The sequence below is a fragment of the Melitaea cinxia genome, chromosome 8 (genome assembly GCF_905220565.1).
Source record: "Melitaea cinxia chromosome 8, ilMelCinx1.1, whole genome shotgun sequence".
Taxonomy (NCBI): domain Eukaryota; kingdom Metazoa; phylum Arthropoda; class Insecta; order Lepidoptera; family Nymphalidae; genus Melitaea; species Melitaea cinxia.
In genome coordinates, this window is record NC_059401.1 from 3,508,280 (window position 1) to 3,518,482 (window position 10,203).

Here is a 10,203-nt window from a genome sequence, read left to right on the forward strand (position 1 = left end):
TAATTTATGTCAATCTTCATTCTCAGTAAAGCTACTCAGTGAAATATGCTGGAGCACTTTTCTTATATATTCTAAACCCTTCGTTCAAAGAAATTTTTAGGCTTCTATGTATTTATATTTCATTATGAATCTGGCGATTATTCATAAATAATACAAACGCGGTAGAGCACTCAGTAATTATGCTACATTGTGGTCTCCTCCTCGTATGATGAGAGATGATAGTGTAGTCCCGTCCGTTTAGTCGATTATGCGCCACATATTTAAAGCAAAGAGCGAACATCCCTAGTATGCGTGCCCCTCACTAGTCTGTAACTCTATAGTTCATTCGTTCTTTATGTCAACTACGCGTCACATATAAATTTTTTCCTTTCCTTTTATTTTTTGTAAAAAAGTGTAATTTACTTCAAAATGGGGAAGAGAAAGCATGCAGATAAATCTCGTGAACGTTTATTGAAAAAAATCAAGAAGTTAGAAGAAAAAATTAGAAGAATAAGCTCGGACTCCGATTCGAGTGACGAAGGTAATCATGTCTTGCATGACTCGTACCTTTTATTTTTCGTATAAAAGTGGTTATTTTTCAATACAAACATCTTGGATATGTTATATCTAATTGTACATAACATTCACACAAAATATGTGATTGTATACAAACATAATGTTTAAAAGTAAAATTTACGAGTGCAACAAGATGGCGGACCTACAGGGCGCTCTGCGGGAGCGCATTTGGTCTACGATCGCCTTATTACAAACATTTAAACAACCTCTGGGATGTCTCGTGGGGGCATACACGGTTGTGTCTAGTTATAACCTTCAAGGGAAGTCCTGTGGGGGCTTACATGGTTATAATAATGTTCAATGCTTGCCTACTAAAGCACGTAACCTTCAAGGGAGGTTCCGAGGGTTCCTACATGGTTATAAATGTGCTATACTAGTGACCTACATTTACAAGTTCCTAATCATAATGATAGGACTGGTAGGAATGATAGGTACTACTAAGCGGAGAGTGTGATACCTACATTCCTTCACTTTCAGCATGCCTTATGTTTTACCCGTTTTTTCAGACATTGTGGCAAGTCCAATTATTCAATCACTTGAAAATAAGGAGAATGAACCCCCGGCTCTAGAGGACATAGAACCTGAAATGTTCAATGAAGTCGTTGACTGCGAAGAAGAGCCTATTCCTGAGGAGGAAGAACAGTTAGAGGAGAATGTGTTAGAGATACTCGGCGTGGCTCCTCAAACAGAAGCAAAAGGAGAGAACCTACATAAACAAATTGTAGAACGATGGGCAGTTATAGTGAAGAAAGGCCTAGATAAGGAGGAAAAGGAAAAAATACAGATTGAGAATCCACCATTCACAAACTTCAGTGAAATGACACCACCAAAATTGAACCCAGAGGTGAATGCAGCAGTGAATGATGTTGCAAGAAAGAGAGACCAGATCATTTTTAAAAGACAACAACAGGTTTCAACAGCCCTGTCATGCCTGGGCTCTGCACTCCAATTAAGCATGAAAGATCAAAAGCTCGAGGCTATAAAGAAGTTGAATGATGCATCACGGCTGTTATGTGACTCCCTTTTCATGGATACAAGGGGACGGAGATCTCTCTTGCTATCAGTCACAAATAAAAATATGAAAGACTTCCTCGTTCAATCAGAGCCAGGAAGTTTTCTCTTTGGTGATAACCTGACAGACCAAATTAAGGCTGCTAAGTCAGTGCAAAAGTCGGGAGAAGATTTGAAAATACCTCAAGTGAAGAAATTCACCCCTCGACCAACCACATCAGGACCAAAATTCAGCGGTGCACAAAATAAATCTTTAAACTGGCGGGGCCCTCCTCGAGGCGAGGCGAAGAAGAGGGGGGGGCATCACCGAGGACAACAGGCACCACGACAGGCAGACAGGAGGCCGCCCGAGAAGAAGGATCCACGCAGGAAGTGAACCAGCAGGTGGGCAGACTTAAACTACATTTTAGTAATTGGAAACAGATAACCAGTGATCCAACTATTCTAGATTGGGTTTTAGGTTATAAAATTCCATTGGAAACAAAACCACACCAAAGCAATATTCCATTAAATGATAAATTTTCTGCCCAAGAGGTAGTTCAAATATCATCAGAAATCAATAAGCTTATAAATTTAAAAGCTATAGAAATCTGTCAATTCCAAAAAGATCAGTTCTGTTCTCCAATATTTGTCATTAAAAAATCAAATGGGTCCTTTAGATTTATTTTGAATTTAAAAGAGCTAAATACTTTCATTCCTACAGAACACTTTAAGTTAGAAGACTATAGAACAGTGTGTAAAATATTACAGAAGGGTGATTTTTTAATTTCAATTGATTTAAAAGATGCATACTATATGATTAGCATACATAAACAGAGCAAAAAATATCTAAGATTTGTTTTTCAAGGAAAACTTTATTAATTTAATGTCTTACCATTTGGTTTATGCATAGCTCCATTTACCTTTACCAAAATTATAAAACCAATTGTTGCATATTTAAGAGAAAAAGGATTTATTTCAGTTGTTTACTTGGATGATTTTCTATGTATAGGTAGAGATTATCAACAATGTTTAGAAAATATGACTGCAACAATAAATATATTAAAGGGATTAGGATTTATTATTAATAGAGAAAAATGTAACTCTAGACCTAATCAGTACTGTAACTTCTTAGGTTTTATTTTTGATACAGTAAATATGACATTAGATCTTACTCGCGAAAAAAGAAACAAATGTTTAAAAATAATAAAAGAACTATTAAATAAAAAACAAATAAAAATAAGAATTTTGGCTCAAGGTATTGGAACTTTAGTATCAGTTTGCCCAGCTATTAAATATGGTATGCTATACACCAAAGAACTTGAACGACTTAAATATCTTACATTAAAGAATAATAATGATAACTATGAATATTCAACTACATTAAATTCAAATTGTAAACAAGATCTTGAATGGTGGTCTCATAACATTGTAGCATCTACTAATCCTATAAGAAAAAATTCTTACAAATTAGAAATATTCACCGATGCTTCCAACACAGGTTGGGGTGCATCTTGTGGTTCTGAGACTGTCAGTGGTCATTGGAGTCAAGAAGAAACTCAATTTCACATTAATTCTCTAGAATTAATTGCAGCATTCTTTGGATTAAGATGTTTTGCAAAAGATTTAAAAGATATTGAAATATTATTGAGAATTGATAATGTAACGGCAATATCATATATTAATAGACAGGGGGGAGTTAGATATACTCACTTACATCATATTGCTAAGGAAATTTGGCAATGGTGTGAGTCTAGAAACTTATGGATTTATGCTACATACATAAATACCAAAGATAATATAATAGCAGATTTTGAATCTAGAAAAGAATTAGGTAATACAGAATGGGAGTTAAATAACACACATTTTCAAGAGATTGTTTCTATATTTGGTGAACCATCAATTGACCTATTTGCATCACAAACTAACTCCAAGTGATGATGAGTCCCACCCTAACCCAAGGATATACTAAGTTAACACTTCGTATGAACCCTGTGTTGTAAAACCAATAAATAGAGAACTGTGAACTTAATGAACTATAAAGTTACAGACTAGTGAGGGGCACGCATACTAGGGATGTTCGCTCTTTGCTTTAAATATGTGGCGCATAATCGACTAAACGGACGGGACTACACTATCATCTCTCATCATCTTCGGAGGAGACCACAATTTCACATAATTGAAGTCGAACCTTACTTACAGGTAAGCTCGTTTGACTTCCTAATAGTTGATCTCGATAGTCAAACTCTCAGCGTTTACTTACTAGGGATAGAATTTCGATACAAATTCACACAATTTAGACAATAATAGTGTTACAGTTACAGATATATCACCAGTAAAAAGATTGAAAATAGTTTAGTTATTGAGGTTTTCATTAAAGTAGCCCGGGCAGTAGGGGTAGTTTTAACTGAGGTAGGGCACAGTAGGAATTTCCTGCTCAAAATATGGAGCAGCCTAACTGGGGTAATACCTCGACCTTACAGAAGATCACAGCTAAATAATACTGTTTTCAAGTAGTATTGTGTTCCTGTTGGTGAGTAAGGTAACCAGAGCCCCTGGGGCATTGGGGATTTGGTCGGCAACGCGCTTGCGATGCTTCTGGTGTTGCAGGCGTCTATAAGCTACGGTAATCGCTTACCATCAGGTGAGCCGTACGCTTGTTTGCCGATCTAGTGACATAAAAAAAAAGTAGGATACAGCAGAAACAACCTGTTAAAAATTTGGTGCAACCTGTATGAGAAAGTACCTCGACTAACTAAATAATACCTACTGTTCCCAATGAGTGTTGTGTTCCTGTAGTAAGGGGGCCAAAGCTCATGATGAGTATCGGGGTAAGAATTGGCAACGCGTTTGTGATTTTTCTAATATTGCAGGCAGGTACACTATACGTTTTTGATCACCATAGTAGTAGAAAAAAAAATTGGGTTCGCTCGTGTATGAATGTTGAAGAGAAATTTATTAATCTTACCAAAACATTTTATAATGTCACAGCGAACCGCGAAATGAAATTTCAACCGTCAAGATAAGGGAAGGCATTACGAGACAAACATTTTAGATTTAATTTCGAAATCAACCGAGAGACTCCGAGCTATTTTATGTTTTGAATATTAAAATTAATTCATTCAGAGAAGCCAACAGCGTAAAATTTTAATAAGCCCCCGATTCGAAAACACTGACGGCAGATGTAAGAATAGGGCGCTCCTTATTTCACCCTTCAACACGGAGCCACAAAAAGTTCATAAAGATTTAGAGATTTAAGAAAACTTATTGAAAGTCTCTTAAAACTATCATATAATTGGTTTTGAAAATTGTTCTTAAGATTTAATGCTAATAAACTTGAACGTGTAACAGAGAATAAAACAAATATTGTTAATTTCAACTTCCTCCGAGTTACGTACCTATACCATTGCAATCAAAATTTTAATGTTATCATTCAAAAGCATAAATTAAATATATACAATAGAAGGAAAAGCTATCAAGAAAAACAAATGTGAAATAGAAAGCAAAATCAGTAAACACTGAACGGACGAGGTACGCTTAAATCGTTTTGAATATATTAGTTGGGCATTATCTCAATGTAAATGCATTCTAGTCAAACATTTCAAGCACAAACGTGAAATATTACAAACGTCATTTGCGAGAGCGAGTAGAAACGATTTACCTCCATTAGTTACATGATTCGACGAAACTAAACTAAATGAAATAGTTGCATTATTTAAACATGGAACTCCGCGAAGAAACTCTGACAACTTCCAGCCGAGCGTAATCAATATCCCCTCGCGTGCTGTCCCAACTTGTTTCTTAATTCATGAACTTGGAGTAAGAAGATCATAAAATTTAAAATATTTTCCACGGTCGACGAGACTTTTTGTTCTATTTTAAAGGAACACAGAGATAGTTACGGCGGTCGTTTCTCACCTCAATTTCCTTCGTTTTACATAAATTCGATAAAGGCTGGCGGAGTTCCAAATATCGGATCGGATCCGATGTGGGGGGTTTTCAATGTTCTATTTGTTTCTGCATTATAGCGTTGTCGCTTATCACATTAGGAGATATGAGGGAGAAGGCACGAGGAATACAAAATTGAGGGCACTATCACCGGCAATGAAATGTCGTCGAAGTGGACAAAATAGTTTTACTTTGGGGACAAAATTCGCAATGCGGGCCATTTCGATAGCAGTCAATATTAGTGTCATGAGGTTTAAAATTTTAGCAAAATTATATTCTATTTCGTTTTGTTGCATTCGTTTCATTTCAAGCTGAAAGTATCAACTTTCGCTGTCACAGAATTAAGACGAATCATCAATTATACGTGACTGTTTAAATTCAAGTCGTTTGGCATAATTAACACGTTAAAAAGTAATATAGACACAACCATACTGCTGAAAACTGTAAGACTTCTCCGACCATAGAACATCTGACCAAATAAAAGGCCATTACAATTAATAAAACAGCTAATAGCCAGATAACGAATCGCTAGTTCAGTAGCCACAAATTAATAACTCAAACTTTTTCAGTGAGTTCACTGAAGAACGTTCCTACTATACATATTCATGAGGACGTCTGTCGAGATATCGGATACCTTCCCACTTTATAATGCGTTTTATTCAATTAATTCCCGATATCGAATCGATTCTATCTTCACAAACCACTCAATGTTCCCTTTTAAAAGGTTTCCCGGTCTATGAATATTCCGAAAGTACTCGAGGCTAACAAGTTTGATGGCGATCGGAATATTATGTTGATTGTAATGTTTTTATCGAAATGTATCGACTCGGTATTTATAGAACGTATTTAAGTATTTATTCTTTTTCTTTTTTCAATTTGTGGATATTATTTCATTTTATTTTGTTGGCATCGGGAACCATAAGTACTTTGGAGCATATGTGCTATAGACATTTTAGAATAATAGTGGTCATGTGCATTTTAATTATAGTCAGTAGCTATCGTTTAACTTAGCTTAAATGAATATATAATATATTAGCATCACTGTTTATCGATTGCTGATCATGACAGGAACTACGGAGACTCACTACTCTATTAGAATATCGTTGGGTTCTCGCTATATGTACAAAGTACCCTATAGATAATGGAGGAATTGATCTGTTTTTATGTTACTCACATATCATAAATATCTATATATTTTTTATCTTGAAAATTAATAGACTTCATTTATTTGACGTATAATTTTTCTAAACAGTGTCAGCTAAATTTCCAGATTTTTAAATCTATTTTAAAATATTTGTCAACTTATTTTTAAAAATTACAAAGTAAGATATTCAAAATTTGCTATCAAAGCTATTGAATAAAAGAAAAAAGAAAAACAAGCACTGGCGACACTGAAGATTTTGATAGACACGCTGGAGGAAGAAACATTCCCAATATCAACATTTCAACAATTACTCTAATCCTCATGTCTTATTCCGTGATTTCCTTAATAAATAAACAGCTTATATTCCTCACAACTTTCATATATTTTTTCTATTCGAGTTTAATCGATACTTAGGAGTTCTTTCCTTCGCCGTAAAACTAATTATGTAGCGTATCACAACTCACAATGTAAACATTTCTGCGTAGCATCTAACTTTAACTTATAAGCAGTTACGTAGCACTTGTAACGGCCGAACCCAATATTCAATCTATCTCTGGTTATGTCCTACTAGAGACAGAAATATCTATCTATCATTCATTTTACTGACCCAATAAACTTGTCGACGATAGGCAATCCTATCCTTCAAAGCTGTCTATCGACGAGAGGGAGGATAGCTTACCAGAGATAACAGTTCGTATGAAAATGACAGTGTAAGTGTCCCAATAATAATAGAGTTCTATCTGTCAGTAGCGTTGGTTATCTTTAGTAACAACAATATCCGATCTATAGTTTTCGGGGGATAACTAAGATTTATTAATTGAAAAAGTATTTTCTTTGTTTAAAATAAAATTAATTTCGAGTGAAAAATAATGGCAGACTCAAGTTCAAGTAGCAGTTCAAGTGATATTGCTCTTTTGCAACAATTAATTGAATAAAAATAATAAGTTTCTTGTGAAATAATACTTACTTTACTCATCTTGTGAATAAAACAAAAAATTTGGTGAATGATTGTATAATTTGCAGTGATTTGTATAATTTGAATTTTGATTTGTAAAAAAAACAAAAAAAAAAAATACAAACGAAACGACGATTCAATAAAGCGTAATGGCGTCGTAGCGTCTTTTCGTGTCGTGTTAAAACGTTCCGTTACTAGATTTACCATGGATTCCATATTAAAATAATATCATTTATTATAAATTAAAAAGTCTATGTAAAAATTAATTTGTCCATATTTTTATAAAACAAGATTACTTTAATATGAATAAAATTTGTATGACAAATTTAAATACTACAAAACATCTGTGTAACATAACTGAGGCCGTCTGTGACGCTACGTATACTGGAATGTAAGGAAGAGCTCAGGTAGCCGGTCTATCTACAGCTAACTGGAGATAGTAGTCCCCTATGCGAATTATTGGGACAACTACAAAGGATAGATAGTTAGTTATTAGCAGTCGATGGTAACTACCTATCTCTATCTTTAGATTGAATATTGGGTTCGGCCGTAAGTCATATTCGTAGCAGATCATGATTTTCGTAGTTATGCTACGCGATCCCCTCGAATCTACGAAGCGTTACAATATTGACTTTAATGAACTATTAGCTAAATTAGCGTCAGAATAAACACCAACTCCGAACACTATAGTTCGAGAATAGTTTGATAGTCGGGAAGTTTATTTAATAGAAGCAAGTTAATACATACGTTATTATCATTATGCTTACATGACAACTGTTATATTTTTAACTGCAATTTAATTGCAAATTTTCGAAGTTAGTTTTATCTAGTATTTTTTGAGGCTTCAAAAGTCTCAACTCATATTAAAGCCGCAGATGCCAATTTGACAAGACGAAAAGTACAGTACGTAAGAGTACATTGTTATTTGATTGTCAAAAATCCATATTACTACTATTTCCATTCCAAATTATATCAATATTGGTTTAATGAAGGAGCTGAAAACTTTATTAATATAGTTCTATATACGTGAAAGCTTATGTACGTGTTATTTGAAAAAATATATTTTTTTTTATTTTTTAAACAATTAAGTCGACAAATAAGCGTAAGGCTCACCTGATGGTAAGCGATTACTGTAGCTTATACACGCCTTCAACACAAGAAGCATCGCAAGCGCTTTGCCGACTACACTACCAATCCTTCCCCCCTTCAGGAGATCTGGTCACCTCACCATACGAACACACAGTAGATTTTTTTTCTTTTCATAGATAAAGTCGATTCTTTTCGTTTTTATAATACAAGCTATTATAATTTAATATAAAAATGCATATCTATTATCAGAAGTAAAAGTAACCATTTTGACAATTTAGTAGAAAAAAAAAAGCGAAATTAACTCTTCGCTATACTTTGCGTGCCTCCACTTACGATAGCAGACTAGAAGCAATAAAAAACTATTATGCTCCATTAGCCTTGCCGTGGCGTGCTATTCACAAAAATATAGGAAAAGTTTTATCAATGGCAATTACGGGAACGCGTAATATGGAATAGATTGTTTTTTTTTTTATCTATTTCTATTGGACAATTATATGTTAGTAAACTGTAATAATTTAAGTAAAATAAACTTCCTTCGATTTAATGTTCATTTAAAATTGTTTTAAATTTTATTTAACGTGTAAACTAAATAATAGTTTATAAACTAATTTTTGATAACCAAAACTCTATTTTTAATCATAATAAAATAAGTGTGTGTGTCAGCTCCGACGCACGACTGGAGTTTACTCCTTCAGATTGACTGTCTAAATAGGCACAAAAAAGGCTTACTAGTCTAAGAAAAAGATTAACACCTTATCACATGGTACACAAACGAAGCAAATAACGCGATATAGATGCCGTTATTAGAAAACGTCGTAACTGTGAAAACATTTCCATTGGTTTTACATTTAGGGTAATATAATGGTCTCCAAATTCCTTAACATATCAGTTTTATATGAAGGATGCTACGTTTATACAACTTTAATTCGGAACCTTTTCGATACAACATATTTTATCTTCCGAAGACACGTTATGACCAACAACAATCCCGAAAGAATCCTCAGGGATGTACAGCGCGATAAATTCATTTTGAACTCTCAGAAAATCACGAGTTCTTAGACCCTTGCTACAGTTTATATAAATGAAGTATTGAAATAATGAGAAACTATGGACCGACCCTTGTCTATAAATTATGCCCAGTCTCGAAATGTGAAGGAAAATAAAGCGATCATATATTAGGGAAAATATTTTGGTAAGTAAAATATCTTACCCAAATATATAGGTATACTAGCTATGCCCGCGACTTAATCCGCGTGGAATTTGATAAAAAGTTTGTGTTCAGTTCGCAAAGTTATAAAATAAATGATTATCTAAAATAAAAGTAGCCTAAGATACTTCTTATTACATCAGCTATTTGCCAGTGAAAGCCGTCAAAATCGTTTGAGCCGTTTAAGAGATTAGCCGGAACAGAGAGACAGACAGATAAAAATTGTAAAAAATGTTATTTTGGCATTTGTACCGTGAATACACATCCATATGCATTTAGTAAAAAGCGGTTATTTCAAATATTACAAACACACCT

The 10,203-nt window shown here is 34.1% G+C and overlaps 1 protein-coding gene and 1 long non-coding RNA gene across 2 annotated transcripts; both read left to right on the forward strand.

Annotated features, from left to right (window-relative positions):
* The first annotated feature begins 284 nt into the window (after window positions 1-284).
* LOC123655791 lies at window positions 285-1,942 on the forward strand. The gene is made up of 2 exons (XM_045591545.1): window positions 285-520; window positions 1,062-1,942. The coding sequence occupies exons 1-2, from the start codon at window positions 409-411 to the stop codon at window positions 1,940-1,942; spliced, it is 993 nt and encodes a 330-aa protein (XP_045447501.1). The 5' UTR covers window positions 285-408.
* A 1,545-nt stretch (window positions 1,943-3,487) lies between these two features.
* Window positions 3,488-9,707, forward strand: LOC123655481. Its single transcript, XR_006743412.1, has 3 exons — window positions 3,488-3,771; window positions 6,077-6,079; window positions 9,696-9,707. It is a non-coding gene; the product is annotated as an uncharacterized LOC123655481 (long non-coding RNA).
* The last annotated feature ends 496 nt before the right edge of the window (window positions 9,708-10,203 follow it).

What these genes read in the sequence shown, in the direction of transcription:
- LOC123655791 (XM_045591545.1), top strand. Translation starts at nt 409, where the DNA reads ATGGGGAAGAGAAAGCATGCAGATAAATCTCGTGAACGTTTATTGAAA. An exon ending in CTCCGATTCGAGTGACGAAG is followed by an intron (nt 521 to 1,061) that starts GTAATCATGTCT and finishes CCGTTTTTTCAG; the next exon opens with ACATTGTGGCAAGTCCAATT.